Source organism: Apium graveolens, chromosome 5 (genome assembly GCF_009905375.1).
Source record: "Apium graveolens cultivar Ventura chromosome 5, ASM990537v1, whole genome shotgun sequence".
NCBI classification, from domain to species: domain Eukaryota; kingdom Viridiplantae; phylum Streptophyta; class Magnoliopsida; order Apiales; family Apiaceae; genus Apium; species Apium graveolens.
In genome coordinates, this window is record NC_133651.1 from 15,489,115 (window position 1) to 15,508,755 (window position 19,641).

At 35.7% G+C, this 19,641-nt stretch overlaps 1 protein-coding gene and 1 non-coding gene across 2 annotated transcripts; one reads left to right on the forward strand and one right to left on the reverse strand.

The window, feature by feature from the left end:
- Window positions 1-6,845: 6,845 nt before the first annotated feature.
- On the forward strand, window positions 6,846-6,952 carry LOC141662194 (small nucleolar RNA R71). The gene has a single exon (XR_012550319.1). It is a non-coding gene; the product is annotated as a small nucleolar RNA R71 (small nucleolar RNA).
- Window positions 6,953-10,888: 3,936 nt separating this feature from the next.
- Window positions 10,889-11,962, reverse strand: LOC141659851 (uncharacterized). Its single transcript, XM_074466778.1, has 2 exons — window positions 11,530-11,962; window positions 10,889-11,235 (listed from the first exon to the last, which is right to left on the reverse strand). Exons 1-2 carry the CDS (start codon window positions 11,960-11,962, stop codon window positions 10,889-10,891), a joined length of 780 nt encoding a protein of 259 aa, XP_074322879.1.
- Window positions 11,963-19,641: the final 7,679 nt, after the last annotated feature.

Below are 19,641 nucleotides of genomic sequence, written 5' to 3' on the forward strand. Positions count from 1 at the left end.
TCAATCACCACAGATGCAACAGTAGTCTCCACTCCAAACTCGTTCATTCCTTCTATCTCGACGGATATTGTTCATCTGTCAGTTAGTGATTGTATCCCGACGGATGTGCCTAACAACAGTCATCCATTGGCTAGCCTAACTACTATCCCGAAGGATGTTCCTCATCCGTCGGTACTCTCTGCATAACTTCAAATCCCAACAATTGTCACAAGTGCAGATGACCTAGTAGTAGTGAGTTAATGGATGTCAATGAAGCTGACAAGTAGATGACCTAGTAGTAGATGACCTAGTAGTAGTCCCACCTTAGAAGGTGAAGGTGAGGGTGTGAGGGTGGTGAGCCAAGGGGAGCCCTTGATGCAAAAATAGAGAGAAATTGATAGAAAAGCAGGTACATCTGAATGGGAAGAGCCCATTGTAAGTGAGTTAATGGATGTCAATGAAGCTGACAAGAGACAACTAATTCAGCAAGAATATCAAGCTGTTTTAGACACTGTCTCTTTTAAAGCTGAGGCATTTACTCACCATGTTTTAGCATATCAAGTTCTAGCTGAACAGGACAATGTGGCTGCAGAAAAGATGCTTAACTTGGTGCACACAATTGAATCAATGCAAAGGGAAAATGATGCAATCACTGCTATGCCATCTACAACGGACAGTGAGTTTGAACTGGCTGAAGACTCTTTTGGGGATGATGGTGAGGATGATGAGGATGACAGCATGAGCATAGGGGGAGATGTAGACATTCCTTCATGGATGCTAACCAAGGAGTGTTCATATTCACATCTCCAATCCACATTATTCAAGCTTATTCATGACACCCAAACAGCCATTCAAGCATCCACAAGTGCCAGCACCAAAAAGTTACTTACAGCACATCTTGAAGCTCTACAACTGCACAAGATTCAAGCTCTCCAACACAGTCAAAGTGTGGATGAAATGAAGCAAGGAATTTCTGAGGTCAAATAGGATTTTATAGTAAGGTTGGATGCTAGACTTCCTGGAACCACCATGACCGAGATAGCTCAGAAATTGAGGAAAGAAGTTGATTTGAATAGAAAAGTTGAGGCCATGGACTCTAGGTTGTCTAATTTGGAGAAGTCAATGGCCAAAATACTTACTAATCAGGAAGCTCAGACTGCTTTGCTCCAATAGTTGGTGGCTGCTCAACTCCCTTCTTCTCAACAACTTGATGCTAACAAAAAGGGGGAGAAAGGTTCCTCAAGTGAGGGGGATAAACAGCTCAACATTCAAGTCAGCAAAGTAATTGTGCCAGCAATTGCTTTCACTAAGCCACCATCTATGGATAACATTGATCTCATCAATCTAGCTGCAGCAAAACTAGAATCAAATGACAAACTGACAAATATTGATGTAGCAGCAGCTGAGAAGGAGCTAGATGAAAAATGGAAGAAGATTGATGCAGATATTCAAAAGAAATTTGGTCAGCTACAGAAACAAGACAAGACTTTTCATCATCATTCTCAAGTCAAACATATCTCAATGCATGAAATAAGTCTAGGCAACTTGGAAAAAGGCCAAACTTCATGCATCAAATCTCCAAAAGCTAATATGATTTTGAAGCATAAACGGAACTATTCAAAGCTCTCAGACAAAAATCCTATGGATCTTATATTTGAGAGACCTAGGCCAGATGAAAAGAAGTTGTTGATAAGGTCAATTGCATTTTACAAGGATCCATCTGATTCAGTTCAAAAGAAGAGGATTGCCAAAATCTACAGGAATGGAAAAGAAATCTGTGTGGTGGATGGACACCCTCAGTTTGTAGAAGTTAAAAATGAAGAGAAGGAAAGAATCAGGAAAGAAAAGAAGCAAGCTGCCTTAGATGCTAAGAAGCTCAAACAAAAGAAGGAGCAAGCTGCTATCTTGGCCAAACTTCAAGCTGTGAAGACTACAACTAAGATTTCTGAACAACCATTTGTAATTGCTGAACCTCAAGATCAGAAAATGCAACAGGAACCACAACAGAAAAGAAGATTCAGATACAAGCTCCCCTCCAAAAGAAAATTGGACTTTAGTGATGAGGAAATGGAAGACTACATTCCCAAAAAGTCTACAACTTCAACTCAGACATCCAAACCCTCAGTGGTATTTGAAGAATTCAAGGTGGTGGATCCAACTAGGAGTATTCATGGTGAGCCCATAATTCCAAAGGATGAGCCAGTAGACTGAGATAGTTTGCCAATCCCTGAACTAAACTTTCCTATCTTCAACAAGCCAAAGAAAACAAATACAAGAGAAATCAAGAAAGTGAAACTTGTAACCCTCAAAACCAAGACCTTAGCAAAATCTAAACCTACAGTCAACAAGGGAGATCTTATGTATATCTGTGATATCAAGGAGTTTTCTGACTTAAATCTCTACTTGGATGAACTGGAAGAAGTAATAGGAATTAATGCTCACAGACATCTTCCTGAAAGGCTGGTATTCAAGTACAAGGGAGGGAAAGAAATCACATGGCCACTTCACAGAATTCTTCAAGAAAGCCAATCTGTTCTGATAAAAGTCTTTTCATCCTTCAAGAAGAACTTTGGGTTCAATGTAACTGCAAGGAAACTGGTTCTAAAAAGGATAGAAGAGCTAAGGAGTAATAAAGCCAAAGATGTACTTCCAAAAACTCTTACAATTCCCTTTACAGGAAAGAGAGTGCATTTGAGGCCTTATTGGCTAATGAAATTCATGGATGATAAGGGAGTTAGAAGATTCTTCAGACTGGATGACCAACTGAGTATCTCTAGCAATGAGACTCTATTGGAAATGCAAGAAATGCTGGATCTATCTGAAGTTGATGAACTTGAATTCCACAGACAACTCCAGAATCAAATAGAGGAAAACAACATGAGGCTTGGGAAGAAATCCAGACAATCAAGGAAATAGAATTGTCTGCTCAGACTAGAGGAGCACCTTGATAATGATTATGAGCAACTCTTTGTACACTTTGCTTTGTTCAATTTTCAGTAAATTTTGTAGCACTTATCAGTTTTATCTACTACTTTTCAATCTGTATTGTTAGGGTGTTTTGTTATCATCAAGTTTCTCTTAATTTATGGCTACAATTCCAGTAGACATAAATTGGGGGAGATTGTTAGGAATATGTTGTGAACTTGATGATAAGCTAGACAAAACTCCTTAGTAGATTTAACTTAGTGTATTTTGTAGCACTCGACGGATGATCTAATATAGTCCCGACGGATAAACTTTACAGTCCCGACGGATGACAGATTAACATCCATCGAGTGAGTAGCTTATGTAATAATAAGAATTGTAGCACATTTCTGTAAACAACTTTGTGTAGATTCTGTAGAAGTATATGAGTCATGTTGACTAGTAGATTGATATGCAGAATAGGTTGATTAATTGTAAATATGAGATGTCTTGTAATTCTGTATAAGTGAAATGGAGTCAAGTGACAAATAGACACCCGACGGATGATCTAAAAGACTCCCGACGGATGATCAATAAAGCTTCCCGATGGATGACAAGCATAGTCCCGACGGATGATCAAATTCAAATAGTTGTTGACAGTGACAACACAGTCACATGCGTTGGGTGTTTGTAAAAGGAATGTGGCGGCCTGTTAAGCAGGAATTTGAGAATAAAGAAGCATTACCATTTCCATGCAATTGTGAAGATATTCAAAGATGCTGGAATAGAGTAGTGAAGTAGCATGGAGTTAGACTACATATGTTTTCTTTTTATTATCCTGTCTTATTGTCATGTAAACTTGGTGATATATAAACCAAGTATAGCTAGTAGAACATTCAACTAAGCAAACACATTTTAAAGAGAGATAGAAAAAGATGTACTTGTCAAGAATTTCTCTGTAGTTTGTTTATTCTACTTGTAAAGCAGCTGTGAGCCATTTTAAGCTACACAGAGTTCTCAAACTGATATATATATATATATATGGAGGATACATTCAAATCCACCAGAAAGTTTAAAGCTTGTGTTTTATTACTTAGTGTTTTGATTTCAATTATCTTTCAATTCCGCACCTTAGCAAATCAAACAATACTATATGTATTAAGTGAGAACTGTTTTAAAATCTGAAAAAGTAGCCAAAATTACATTCAACCCCCCTTCTCTAATTTTTGTTGTATTGTTAGGGAATAACAAACATGATACCTTAAATCATTTCACTTGATCATTGTTTAATCTCAGTATTGTCAATGTGACTTGCTGAGCTAGTTAGCTCATTTGTGCGATTCTGTTTATGTTCTTTTCCGGTTAAGAAGGAACTTGTTGGTAGCGAGGATCCCCAACCCAGTGTGCGAGCTAGGATTCCAGGTTAAGAGGAATAAGCTAGATGAAGACTTTTGTGATAGTTTAAGTTTGAAAAGTTGTAAGAATGTTTAATATTCAGTTGTAAGTTTGAATAGTTGGGATTTGGACGTTTGTAATATAAGTGTTTGTGTGGCTTCTGTACATACTTTAACCTGTTGCGATCCGTGGATGTTGGTAAGTAGGGTCACTGCATATTATTATTATCATCTTAATTATTGTTATAAGCAGGTTTATATATAAGGTATGTGTGCGTGAACCCCAAACTTCTGACCCGAGTTTGGAGGGCGCCAAATTAGGCACATACTGTACTGGGATCACCAATGAACTATCAGAAATAGGATAGATTGTGCCTACAACTAGCCATTTAAGAATTTCTTTCTTCACTATCTCCTTCATGATAGGATTGAGTCTCCACTGATTTTCAAAGGTAGGTTTACTTCCTTCCTCAAGCAGAATTTTATGCATACAATGATATCTGCTATAGTCCACCCGATTGCTGATTTAAACTCTCTCAGAACTCGCAAGAGCTTGTCTTCATCACTACCTGAAAGGTCAGATGCAATAATAACAGGAAAAGTAGATGTATCACCTAAAAAAACATACCTCAAATGATCAGGCAGTGGTTTGAGCTCAAGTGTGGGAGCTTCCTCAATAGATGGTTTGAGACGCTCCTGAGAATTTTTAAGTTCTGATAATCCAAGAGACTCGAATGGCAAGTCCAATCTCCTTTTCCACGGAGATGCATTCAAATACTGCAGTTGCTCTTCCCCTTCTTCATCTTCACTATCAGATTCCCCTGTTAAGGCTCTCTCTAAGGTGTCAGTCCATAATAATTGATCATGCTCCGAATTCACTACTAAGTCGACCAACTCTACTTTAAAGCACTCCTCTTCATCAGTAGGGAATTTCATTGCATTGAAGACATTAAACTATTAAAGGTAATGTCCTGATCCTGAACCCTCACAGTAAGCTCACCCTTCTGCACATCGATCAGAGTTCGGCCAATAGCTAAGAATGGTCTCCCCAAGATAATGGGAATCTTCTTATCTTCCTCAAAATTGAGAATGACAAAATCAGCAGGGAAGATGAGTTTTTCCACCTTAACCAATACATCTTCCACTAAACCTCGCAGATAAGTGATGGATCGATCAGCCAGTTGTAAGGACATGTTTACAGGTTTTGGATCAGGCAGACCAAGTTTCTTGAAGACAGACAATGGCATCAGATTGATACTAGCTCCCAAGTCACACAAGCACTTATCAAAAGATAAGTTTCCAATAGTGCATGGTATCATGAAGCTTCCTGGATCTTTAAGTTTAGGAGGTAGTTTCTGTTACAGCACATCACTGCACTCTTCCGTTAGAGCAAAAGTTTCCAACTCCTCAAATTTAAGCTTCCGAGAAAGAATACCCTTCATGAACTTAGCATAGCTCGGCATTTGTTCTAGAGCTTCCGTAAAAGGTATATTAATATGCAATTTGAAAACCTTCAGAAACTTGGCAAATTGTTTATCGAACTTCTGGTTTTGAAGTCTTTTAGGATATGGAGGAGGCGGATATACTTGTTTATCTCCTGTATTTTGTTCAGGAGTAGTGTTTTCAGTAGAAGACTTCTTCGTTTCCGCTTCGACCCCCTTCTGATCAGCTGTTTTCTCAAGAATTAAATTTTCTAGAAGCTGGCAAAGGCGCGGGCGCGCTTGATATGGGCGTGGGCGCGCCGCCCTTCTGGAGAAATTTTCCAGATTCTTTGTTTTGATGATTTTTAGGGATAGCGACCTTTCCAGACCTCAAGGTGATTGCTTTCAACTGTTTCTTGACTTCCCTCTTGCCTGGATTGGCTTCTGTATCACTACGAAGAGTTTCTTGTGGTTGGTTCAATAACGCATTGGCAATTTGCCCTATTTGATTCTCCATAGTTTTGATTGAAACCTCTTGGCTTTTGCACATCAGCCTCAACTCCTCCAATTCAGATTTTTCATTCGAAGATGGACCTGCACCTCCATGAGATTGTTGTTGCATTCCCTGTGGCTGAAATTGTTGCCTTGGTGCAAACTGTTGCTAAAAACAAGGAGGATTGAAAGGCTTGTTTCCAAACTGCTGGTAAGGCTGTTGCATACCACCCTGATTATTGCTCTAGCTGAAGTTAGGATGGTTGCGGTTGTTAGGATGATAAGTGGCAGGAACTGGACTGTGTCGACTCTCGAGATATAGCACATTGCTCCATCACATGCGAACCTGCACAAAGCTCACAAACACGTTATCTGATGAACTCCATAGTTAGCCAGAAAATCCACTTTCATAGTTAACGCTTTGAGCTGAGCAGCTATAGCCGTAGATGTATCCACCTCCAGAATTCCTGCTACCTTTCCTTGTGGTAGTCTCTGAGTTAGATTCTGATATTCATTAGCGGCCATCATCATAATTAGCTCATAAGCTTCCTCATAGCTCTTAGCCCATGAAGCTCCACCTGATGTTGCATCGAACATAGGTCTTGACTGTGTTCCCAAACCATTATAAAAGTAATTTATCACAATCCAGTCAGGCATTCCATGATGAGGACACTTCCTAAGCATCTCCATGTAGCGCTCCCAGGCTTCACATAGAGATTCACCTGATTGATGCGCAAATTGAGTAAGAGCATTCCTCATTGTAGTTGTCTTTTCCATAAGGAATAATTTAGTAAGAAATTTCTGAGCAAGATCCTCCCAAGTAGCAATAGAAACTGGTGGTAGAGAGTGCAACCAGCTCTTAGCTTTATCCCTCAGAGAAAATGGGAAAAGTCTCAGTTTCACAGCATCTTCAGAAACATTGTTGAATTTGAAGGTGTCGCAGATCTCGATGAAATCCCTAATGTGCATATTGGGATCTTCCGTTGGAGAACCCCCAAACTGGACTGAATTCTGTACCATTTGAATCGTGCCAAACTTGTTTTCAAAGGTATTAGCTGCAATGGCTGGTCTGACAATGCTAGATTGAATGTCATTGATTTTCGGTTGAGAATAATCCTTCAATGCTTTCGTTTCTACTGTTGGTTCTCCCATTGTAGCAAAAACTTCTTCTTCAACTTTTTTCAACTTCTTCAAAAACTTCTTTTTCCTCTTCTTCAACTTCGTCTAATGTTTCCTTAAGAGATTGAGAATGTGTTCGCATACACGCTCTCTAGAGTACCTAAAACACACGAACAAAGTAAACCTTGTAAGAAAATAATTCGAGTCAGTGAACTTTAACGACCACTGATGACAAGCACATAAACTAAATTTAACACCGATCCCCGACAGCTGCGCCAAAAACTTGTTCGCACAAAACTACGCAAGCGTACGTGATTACAAGTAGTATAAGATTAAGTTAAGTTCGTTCCCACAGAGACTGGTTTAAACAGAATATGCACTTATGCAACTATGTATGGTTATTATTCACTGCTAAGACAAGTATCAATTTTGATTTGATTAACTAATTAAAGTGATTATACTAACATGCATTAACTAAGAGAATAAAACTGATTTACTTGTATGGGATAAAATATAGGATTCTAAATTCATTAAATACTTCATTCAGAGTTTATGCCTTTAATCTTAGCATTAATGGTGATGACAACTAATCAGATAACATGAAACTAGTATACGCTATCTTTCGATATACGTATACCCTACTACTAAACATCCACAAATAAGATAGAAGTTGAGCAGACACCAATTATGCTTAGACCATATATGTCTATAATATTTGAAAACATAACGGTTTAATGAGCAAGTTATTTATTGAGATTACATAGGGCAGCATAAGATGGTTAAAATTACACCACGAATCATGCATGACAACATACATAAACCTATGCTAGCATGGCAAGTTCTAAACCTCTATATCCACTTTCGCTTCAATAAAGATTAACAAACGACTTAGATGTTAGCTATGCATCTAAGAAGATTAAGTACAACCATACTAGGAAATCATAAATCACCACACACTAACGATTTAGAACAACCAACTATTGAAATCCATAAATAAATCTGCTAGAACCCCATGACAATGATTAGTTCATTATCGAACACATCGTCATCATGGGTTTCAATGAAAACATGATTATAAATAAGTTCAGAATACTGTGAGATAATAAAAAATTACTAGGGTTTAGAACAAATAAAAAACAAGCATCCAAAAGTATCGCCTAAATCGAAGAATACAAAAGTGAAAACTAAATCTTCTTCTCATTAGCCGTCTTGTGTGCTTTAGGTCTTCTCTATGTTCTTCCTGGATTCCTCTTCTTCTTAAAAACGTCTTCTTTTCTTTATATATATAGCCCTGGGTGACCTGGACTCTTGCAATAACCAAATTATAATCAAATCAGGATTCTGCAGAATTTGGCTGGCGCGGGCGCGCTTGAACAGGCGCGGGCGCTCTCTGTGTCTGACAAATTGGGCGCGAGCGCACTCCTTTGGGCGCCGGCGCGCCTGCTTTCTGTAGAATTTTTGCAGCTTTCTTCTTTTTACGCTCCGTCCTTCGTACAAACTTCCACGACTCCTTCCCTGATCTCTTATCAACATATAATCATTTAAAAGCTCATTTCCACCTCTGACTAGTGCCCTGCAACGACTCAACACAAAACACATTAAAAACACCAAATACTTGGGTCCAAAACACCAACTTAAACTGATATGAAGCGTTCCAAGTAGATATAAAATCCACTTATCACAACAGCTTGTGACCCCTTTGCAACTCCATGTAGAAGCTAACTTGCGACTACAGGGGTAAGACAGGGACTTAGCCACTTTTCTAAGTTGCGACTACTTGGTTTTGTAGATGACCCAAAATATTTTAAGTTAATATTAAATACAGAGCTTCCTAGTCGCAACTTAGAGATATTCTAAGTTGCGACCCTTGTATACAACCAATACTTAGAAAAATTTATCCTCCCACAAAATTTATTTTGCTTTTAATTTTTTATTAATTCTTTTCTTAAATAAAAAAGACCAATAATTCCAAGATAAATAATGAGCTATTGTTATATCAATTTTATGAATTCTTTTAAATATGAATTTATTTAAAATCCATTAAAATTGATAATTCACAATTTTTATTCACAACTATACAATTATTATCATTAATTTGATAATATCATACTTTTGATGAAATAAAATTATGTTACTAATGTCATTTTAATTTTAATGAACCTCTTCAAATATTAAATAATTTAAAGTCCACTAAAATTAATAAATCATCAATTTAATGATTAAAATTGAAATATTTATCATTGAATTGATAATATCTCAATCTTATATAATAAAATTATGCTGCATTATTTTACTCACAATTTAACCAATCATGATTAAATTATTTTCAAACAATTTGTCAATATAAATGTGCTGAAATATTTATCAGTTAGATACAAGCACACAAATATTTGAATTATGAGAAATAAATTATGGCAAATAAATTCACATGTCCTTAAAATATTGAGATTAAATAACAAGTGAATTCATTCAAGAAAAAGTGCAGTTACTGACTTCTAATTTAATCAATTAGAAAGATTTAACATCCCAAGTTCATTAACTAACTTAGAGAAAGTGTTTTCATCAAGTGGTTTTGTGAATATGTCTACAATTTAATCCTCTGTGGGTACAAAACATAATTCCACAGTGCCATTTGTGACATGCTCTCTGATAAAGTGATACCTGATATCAATATGCTTTATTCTTGAGTGCTGAACTGGATTGTTGGAGATTGCTATGGCACTAGTATTGTCACAGAATATTGGAATCTTTGACATCAACAGACCATAATCCCGGAGTTGGTTCCTCATCCACAAGATTTGAGCACAATAGCTTCCAACAACTATGTATTCAACTTCAACAGTTGATGTGGATACTGAGTGTTGCTTCTTGCTATGCCAGGATACCAACCTTCTTCCAAGAAGCCGATAGCTTCCTGAAGTACTTTTCCGATCAATCTTACAACCTGTAAAATTTGAATTTGTATAGCAAAAAAGGTCAAAACCTGTACCTTTAGGGTACCAAATACCAAGATTTGGAGTTCCCTTAAGATACCTAAAAATCCGTTTAACAGCTATAAGATGAGACTCTTTAGGATCAGATTGAAATCTAGCACATAAGCATGTTGAGAACATAATATCTGGCTCACTTGCTATAAGATATAAAAATGAGCCTATCATACCTCTATAACTTGTGATGTTAACTTTCTTACCAGTTTTGTCTTGATCAAGCTTAGAGGCTGTTGGCATTGGAGTCTTTGCCGGAGTTGAATATTCCATATTGTACTTCTTGAGAGGTTCTCTAATGTACTTGGATTGACAAATGAATATACCATCTTTCCTTTGACTCACTTGTAATCCAAGAAAGTAGTTCAACTCTCCCATCATGCTCATTTCATACTTACTCTGCAATATTAGTAGAGCCAAATATATTGTCATCAACATATACTTGAACTAATATCATAACAGATTTATGCATTTTATGAAATATAGTTTTATCTACAACACATATAGTAGAACCATTTTCAATTAGAAATTCTGAGAGCGTGTCATACCATGTCCTTTGTGCTTACTTGAGTCCATAGAGAGCTTTGAATAGAAATTATACAAAGTCTACCAGATTTGGATCTTCAAAATCTGTAGGTTGTTTCACATACACGTCTTCTTCTAACTCCCCATTCAGGAATGCACTCTTCACATCCATTAAATAGACTTTAAAATCTGAATGTGCTGTGAATGCCAGAAACATCCTGATTGCCCCAATCCTTGCTACCGGTGCATATGTTTCATCATAATCTATTCCCTCTTTTTGAGAGTAACCTTTAGCTACCAGTATGGCCTTGTTTCTCGTTACAATTCCATCTTCATCTAATTTATTTCTGAATTCCCACTTGGTGCCAATTACTGACTTGTCTTTTGGACGGGGTACCAGCTTCCATACCTTCTGCCCTTCAAACTAATTGAGTTCTTCTTGCATTACAATAACCCAATTTGGATCTTCAAGTGCCTCATCCACTTTCTTAGGTTCCATTTCTGAGACAAACCCTGAAAAGTGACATTCATTCTGAGTGACATGTCTAGTTCTCACTCCTGTGTCAAGATCACCAATTATCATATCAAAGGGATGGTCTCTGTTTCATACTCTTTGTCTAGGAAGATAAGATCTTAGTGTTTCCCCTTGTTCAACATTATGTTGAGTGTGAACTCTAGATCCTCTTCCTGCTCCCCCTGAGTTGCTATCACCATGGCTTGATGATTCTGATCTTTGAGTAGTGGTTCTTGTAGGGCTTTCTGTATGATTATCATTACCACCATTATCACCACTTGATTCAGGATCATTATTGCCACGTACTATAGGTATAACACGAGAAATCTCAGGTTCTTCTTCATCTAAAGGATCATCTGAAATATTTTCAAATTCCAGAGATTTATAATCCTTTTCTCTTTGTAGGCTTGCTAACTTGGTGTCATCGAACGTTATATTAAAGCTTTCAATCACCTTCTGATCAGCAATCACATAAACCCTGTAAGCTCTAGATTTCAGAGAGTAGCCAAGAAATATGCCTTCTTCTGCTTTAGAATCAAACTTTCCCATATGTTCATTTCCTTCTTTAAGCACAAAATGTTTAGCTTCAAACATATGAAAGTATTTCAGCGCTGGTCTTTTGTCAGCCATGATATCATAAGGAGTCTTCTCATGATCTTTAATAATCAGGGTACGATTTTGAGTGTAACATGCTGTTTTGACAGCTTCAGCCCATAAGTAGGTATGACGTCTTGATTCACTTAGCATAGTCCTTGCCGCTTCAACCAAGGTATGATTCTTCCTTTCTACTACTTCATTTTGTTGTGGAGTTCTTGGTGCTGAATACTGTCTCGAAATACCTTTTCCTATACAGAATTCATCAAGAAATGCATTCTTGAATTCTTTTCCATTATCTGATCTGATCTTTCTGACATGTAGTTTCACTTCCATCTCAATCTTCTTTATGTGATCAACTATCATACGTGGTGCTTCATCTTTTGATTGTAAGAAAAATACCCATGTGTACTTTGAGTAGTCATCGACTATCACTAAAGCATATCTTTTCCTTGATAGTGACATCACATTCACTGGACCAAGTAAATCCATGTGAATTAACTGAAGAGGTTCAGTTATGCTTGTTATTTCATTACTTCTGTGTGATGTTTTCTTCGACTTCCCTTTTTCACATGCTTCACAGAGTCCTTCTTGACAGAATTCCATCCGTGGTAAACCTCTCACTAACTCTATCTTTACCAAAGAGTTCATTGTCTTGAAATTCAAGTGCAAGAGCTTCCTGTACCATAGCCAACTTTGTTCTGATGAAGCTTTGTTATAGAAATGCCTCATTACTCCATTACAAGTAGAATTCAAGTCAGCTACGAACATATTACCTTTTCTCACTCCCTGTAAATCAAGCTTCTCATCTTTCATGTGTGTGATCAAACACCTTTCTGGTATAAAGTCAACATTGTATCCTTTATCACAAAACCGATTGACGCTCAGAAGAATATGCTTTAACCCTTCCACAAAAGATATGTTTTTAATGATGAAACTCCCAATTTCCAAATTGCCATATCCCATAGTAAATCCTTTACTGGCATCTCCAAAGGTAACTATAGGGCCAGCTTTCTCAACCATACATGTGAGAAAGGACTTTTTTCCTGTCATGTGCCTAGAACACCCACTCTCCAGAATCCACATGATCTTTTCCTTTCGAACCTTACCCTGCAAACACATATTGATTAAGAAGACTTTGGTACTCAAGTTTTCTTGGTTCCTGAAGGTTTAGGGATATAAACAAGATCAAAAGATGTAACTTTAACATTCTTAGCTTTCACCTTGACTGGCTCCTTTTCAGTGCTAGTCTTTGAAAGAGATATGTCCTAAGTCCAATCATGTGTGAGGATTTAGGAATAACTTTTATGTAATCTGTTTTGATTTCATGGATATTAATAGAAGACTTGTTTAGTTTTTTATTGCGGGCTCTATCTATTTAAATGTTTAAATAAGATATACCACAGTTTAGAGTAAAGCTTTTTATGGATTATGATGAGATCATAATAATGAGACCTAAAAGATGATAACTCTAAACTTAAATATTTCCTGGTCGTAGGATTACTAACTGGTAATTAATAATCCGCAAAGATCGGTACATATTATGCTTGCTTCATTATGAAGGATGTGTGTTCTCATAGACATTTGTGTGGTGACACTATAGCTAGTATGTAGGTGCTTATTATAGAATAAGTTCACTGAACATGACTCACACAGCTGAACAACTGATGGAGTTCACTCACGTGTCAGCAGTTGTTCACATAGTGATAGTTGTACAAGTATCCTTAGACTTGAGGTCATCATAGTCATCTTGTGTACACTGAACTATGCTTTGGTTTAGTTCTTAGTCTCAAGGGACAATTATAAAGGCTCTACTGGGTATAGGAATTTGTACACGAAGATAGTGTATGATCAATAAAGGATCTACCCCTTCCAGTATAGGAAGAGAATGTTTAATGCTGATCCACTTATGTTAGTTCAAGAATCTCTGGCCAGAGTGAATGAAATTTGAAAGGAGTTTCTAATTTACATTAAATAAAACTAAGCATAGTGAATGGGAAAGCAAGTGATTAAATAAGATAGGCTTGACACAAGTTTCATGCCTTCTATTTAATCGTGTCATTGCAGGGTAGAAGGAATTAATTGTACGGTAACTACTCACTGAATGTGTTCTTGGTATTCCAAGCAGTGAATTCGTATTATCCGGATAGTCGCGATATGCTGAGAAGTATCCCTCACGATGTAGAATAAATATGATTAATTAATTAATCATATTTGATGAATTAGATAATTTATATAAATAATGATAAAATAGTTTTATTATTATTTATTTCTACTACTGGCTTAATATTGAACCTACAGGGTCACACCATAAAAGAGAATGATTTGATGGTGGAGGAATTAATTAATAATGGCTGATAATTATTTATTTATGAAATAAATAATTAATTGGCAAATTTAATAATTGATTAAATGAGATTTAATTGATTATAAATTAATTAAGAAAAGGTTCTTAATATTATTAATTAAGAATTTAATTTTTGGAAATTAAATCAAGAGAGAGAATTATTTCTAAAGTATTTAGAAAAAGGATTAATAATTAAAAGGTGTTTTAATTATTAATGAGAATAATAAAGGGTTAATAATAATAATATTTTATGGGAAAATTTTCAGCTGAAAATTTTGCCTATAAACATACTATTATAGACCCTATTTTTGCCTCAACCAAAAAGATTTACAAAACCCTAATTCTCTCCATCTCCTCCTTCATTATATCATTTTCTTGGTGGATACCGGTGGAGTGCTTCACATTTGAGGAGCAGCTGCTAAGGATCTCCGTTCATTGTTTTTGGATCACCATTAAAGACCTCCATTTTTTCATTAACGTAAAGCTTCTTAAGATAAACATACTAAACTACGAATTAAATATTATTTTTTGCATGGATCCTGCGGAGGGTTTCGTTTTTTTTTAAGATTTAAATTTACGTTTTAACTGCGTTTATGTGCTAAAAACCCTTTTGTCTTAACAGTATTGTCAAACTTAGAGACATTAGGTACTACAGTCTTTGCCTATGTGTGCTCAATACTCATGCTTGTCTTAGTGTCAGTGCAAGTGCTAGAATTTGCATGAAAAGCTTTAAAATACTCAGACATGGTAATAAATGCACATGGCATACAACCATCTACGCTATAGGGCTCATGAAAACTAGGCATGTGTTAGGGCGAAAACACGCGCTAAAATTACACGCAAGTATATGCGTTCACAAGTAGTATAAAATATAAATCAGATTCGTACCCACAGAGACTCTTTCTAGTTAACTTAAGATTATGCACCTATGCAACAATGGTATGGCTATCGCTCAATGCTAAGACAATAACAAGTTGAGATGTTTATAACTAAGATTAAACTAACATATAATTAACTAAGAATAAAAGTGATTGAATTAACTATATGAGACAAACATGTGATTCTAACTTCTTTAAATACTTCATTCAAAGTCATTGTTCTTAACCTTAGCATGCAATGGTGATGACAACTAATCAGATAACACGGAACTAGTAAACACCAACTTTCGTTGCACGAATACCCTAATACTAGACATCCACAAAAGAGATAGAAGCCAAGTAGACACCAATTATGCTTAGACCCTATATGTCTATAGAATTTGAAAACATGACGGTTTAATGCGCAAGTTATCTATCGTAATTATATATGGCAAGTAAGATGGTTAAAATTACCTATAAATCATGCATAAAAATTATACATGAACCTATGCTAGCATGGCAAGTTCTAAACCTCTATATTCACTTTCGCTTCAATAGAGATTGACACGCTATCTCATATGTTAGCTACGCACATAAGTCGAATAAGCACAACCAATACTAGGATATCAATCAATCACCACACACCAAGATATTGAAACAAATTAACTATTGAAATCCGTAAATAAATCCGTTAGAACCCCATGACAATGATTAGTTCATAACCAAACTCATCGTTACCATGGGTTCCAATGAAAGCATGGTATAAAAACTAGATCTTTATAAACTGAATAATAATCAAAAGTACATTAACAAGAGTGTAAGGTTCAAACAAATAAGAAAACAAGCATCCAATGTTACAACTTAAGCAAAGAATCACAAGTAAAAATAAGATCTTCTTCTCCTTCGTTGTATTGTGCTATTAGGTCTTCTTACTGCTCTCTCCTTCTTCTCGTTGTTAAAAACGACTTCAAAAGGCTTTATATATAAGCCCAATATGATCTGGAGTCTGAAAAATCATTATTATATTGCAATCAGGATTCTGCAATCCCGGCCCAGTGCGGCCGCCCCACATACCAGCGCGGGCGCGCTCGCTTTCTGACAAATGGGCGCGGTCGCTCCCAAGACTAGCGCAGCCGCCCTGACCTTCTGGAAGTTCTGATTTTTTTTGTTTCCTTGACTTCAATTGTTAGTTTCTTTTGTGCTAACTTTCGAGGCTCCATCCTAACACCCTTTTAGCATAGAAACACTGTAAAATATATTCCTTCTTCCAAATATACCCTGAAATGCAAAACACTACAAAAACACATCAAAAACACAAATAACTTGAGTACAAATCACCAATTTGAGCCTTTACGAAGCATTCTAAGTGGATATAAATTCCACTTATCACACCCCCAAACTTGAATCGATGTTTGTCCTCAAGCATAAACAGACTCAAAGAACAAAACAAAAATACATGAATGCAACTATCCCCTTAGAATAACTTAACCAACCAATGAGCAACATATCAAAGAATGCAAATATTCGCACAAAGTTCAATCAAATCCCACAAATTGACTCACAAGCCAAAAACGTGTGTGTGTGTGTGTGCAATTGCTTAACAGATATACTCTCGAAACTAGATCAATAATCATAACTCACCTCTCGTCAAGACAATCACAAGTTATAAACAGAATAAACGATAAACACAAAATGACTTACAACACTTCAATTTTATCAGAGTTATACAAGGGATTCATGCTTTTATTGATAACACATAAAAACACTCAAACATGCTTATTTGACGTGCAATAAGCGAGGTCCACAAAAGAATTATGCAATAATACCCATGTAGCGAGCGTTAGGTTAGCGGATCCCAGACTATAAAAGCCTTAGGTCACTAGGCACAAAGTCCCCTAGAACTTAATAACTCGAGTATTAAAGAGCCCACTCGTGATCAATTATGCATAACACATATTTTTTTCTTTTTCTTTTTCTTTTTTTTCTTATGTTCTGAATGAGTGCGTTTCGCTCCATCTCGCTCAACCCTAGACTACTCATATAAATATGAGTCGGCTACTAGCCATTTGATGCCTATACTACAAGAAAAAGGTTAATAGACATCACACATTAGACATCGTCCAGTCATGCCACTGATGTCTAATGTTTAATAGACATCATCCCGTGTAAATGTGATTTCTTTCTAATTTTATGACATCGTTTATTTTAAAACCAATGTCTTAAATTCCATAAAAAAAATTGAATGCGCGGCAACCCCAATTCTTTTCCCCCTTAGCCGAAAAATTCCCTCTTTAACCAAATTTTACTCCCTCCCATACTCATTTTGTTCCCCCTATTTCATCTATCCTCTTTCATTTATCATTGAGAGAAATAAAAAACTAAACCCCCACTTTCTCAATATTTTCTCTCGAGGCTCTCAAAGTCTCTCTTATCTCTAATCTCTCTCACCATGGACTCTCTCTCTCTCAAACTCTCCCACTCTCTAATCCCTCTCATCGTCAACGAGCATTGTTTACCATCGTCTCACCATCATCTCGCCGCTCGGCTCATCTCATATCAGCTCTCTCTACTCTAATCTTTTTGCTTGAATTAGGTTTATCTCTCCCTATCTTTTTTTAAAAAAAACTGGAATTGGTCTTTAGCTGCTTTACTCTCATCTTCTCATCTTCAAAATCTAAGCTTGAAAACCCTAATTTTTCAAATTGGGGTTTTTCTAATTGAAACCCTAGTTTTTAAAATTGGGGGTTTTATAAAATTGAAACCTTTATTCGTTATAAGGAGCATTGTATGATTTTTTAGTTACTAACTATTTTGAATTTGTTTTTTACAGGAAAATCATTGCTTGTTTCTGGTTGTGCTTGTGGCGTGTCAATTTGTGCCAGAGTTTATATTATGTAAGGGCATGTGTTATTTGTTTCTTAAATTATTCTTCAAATTAAATAGCTCAACTTTTATTAATTGCGATATTGATTACTTAATTCTTTATGTTCAGGTATAAGATAAGCTGCAAGAATAAGCTCAGTGAATTATTTATGCGCTGCAGTTGGTCCATTTTTGATTGTGAAGTGTTTGTAATCCCTTTCTTGATAAAACTATTTCTATACAATTTAGTGTTAAAGTATATTTTATTTTTGATACAGAGGAATTTGCTCAATCAATTTTGAATGACTAGCATATGATTGTTATGCTGATAATACACTTGGGGCAGGAGGTGGAGATAGATAAAGGACTTAAGGGATTTCAATTGGGTTGTATTTTTATTAAATAAATGAAAGAGAGTTAAGTTATGTTGAGTTGTTCTAGTAGATGGCTTACGTTGAATCTTTAATGAAACTAGTATAATTTATTTCTTGGATGTGAGATTATGTCTCCCTGTTCTCATGATTAAGGTAACTTATTACTCTTTTATTTTTGTTTTAATTATTACAAGTCATAAGTATGTTGCAGAATCATAATATATACTCGCTCCTCTCAGGGAACAGATTGTACTAGGAACATAATGCAGAAGGCACGAAGCAAAGGCAGACTATTTCTGTAACATCTCTGACCAGGTGAAAAGAATATTATTTTATAAAATAAATTTGCATTTAATATGTGATCCTTGTGTAAATTACTAAATAAATTTGTAGGAATCTAATTTTTTTATTTTATTAGTATTATTTTATTTGTGGATGAAATTTGGAATAATGTGAGTTTTATAAGAATGGTTGATGGTGATACTTTAAATTATTATTAAAGATAAGTTACACTTGGGTTTTTGAAAATACATGTACCTGTATATAAATTTGATTCATAATGATAAGTGCATATTAAAAAGATAGAAACTAGGATAAGTATTAAAAAAATTATATAAATAAAATTATTGAGTTAAATTGGAACCCGGAACCCAGGAATTCTGAAACTCAGAATTAAGTCATGTGTTGGACTAAAAATTTGGAGGGTTTAAGTACTTTATTTGTTGTTTATTAAATAATGAAAGTTGTTTATACACTTTCAAACTAGAAGTTTGTAAAATTTAGTAATATTTGAACCGAAATTGTATGAGTTAGGGGTTTAATCGTACGATGGACATAATGATTTGCCAGTTCCTGACATAATAGTATGTGGTTTAAGATCTAAAAAATTGATATAATCCATTGTAACTGTTAGTAGTGTGCCAGTATATTATTTTTTACAAGGACTTCTTAAATTCACTTAAAATTTCATTGTTAGACATTTAAAATTGATGCGGTTATTGTTTGTATGTGCAGGTGCACTTCTGTTTATGGCATTTATGGGACGGACTGGATGTTTTATAACTTCATGCGTTAGTTGCTTCCAGAGTGGATAATTCCTCCTGGGTAATTTGTCTTTCCAGAATTTTCTGATTTATCTGGTAACATAAAGATGTTCCTTTATCTATTAGCTTTTTTGTCTTGTTATATTGGTTACTTATTACAGATTATGTTCACTTCAGACACATTTGAAAGCTTCTATAACCTAGCACAAAGCTCACATCAAGAAGTTAGAAC

Excerpts from the sequence above, each read along its gene's own strand:
- LOC141659851 (XM_074466778.1), bottom strand. The coding sequence starts at position 11,962 with ATGGCTGACAAAAGACCAGCGCTGAAATACTTTCATATGTTTGAAGCT. Across the intron at positions 11,236-11,529 it reads ATCAGAATCATCAAGCCATG|GGCAGAAGGTATGGAAGCTG; the intron begins GTGATAGCAACT and ends ATTAGTTTGAAG.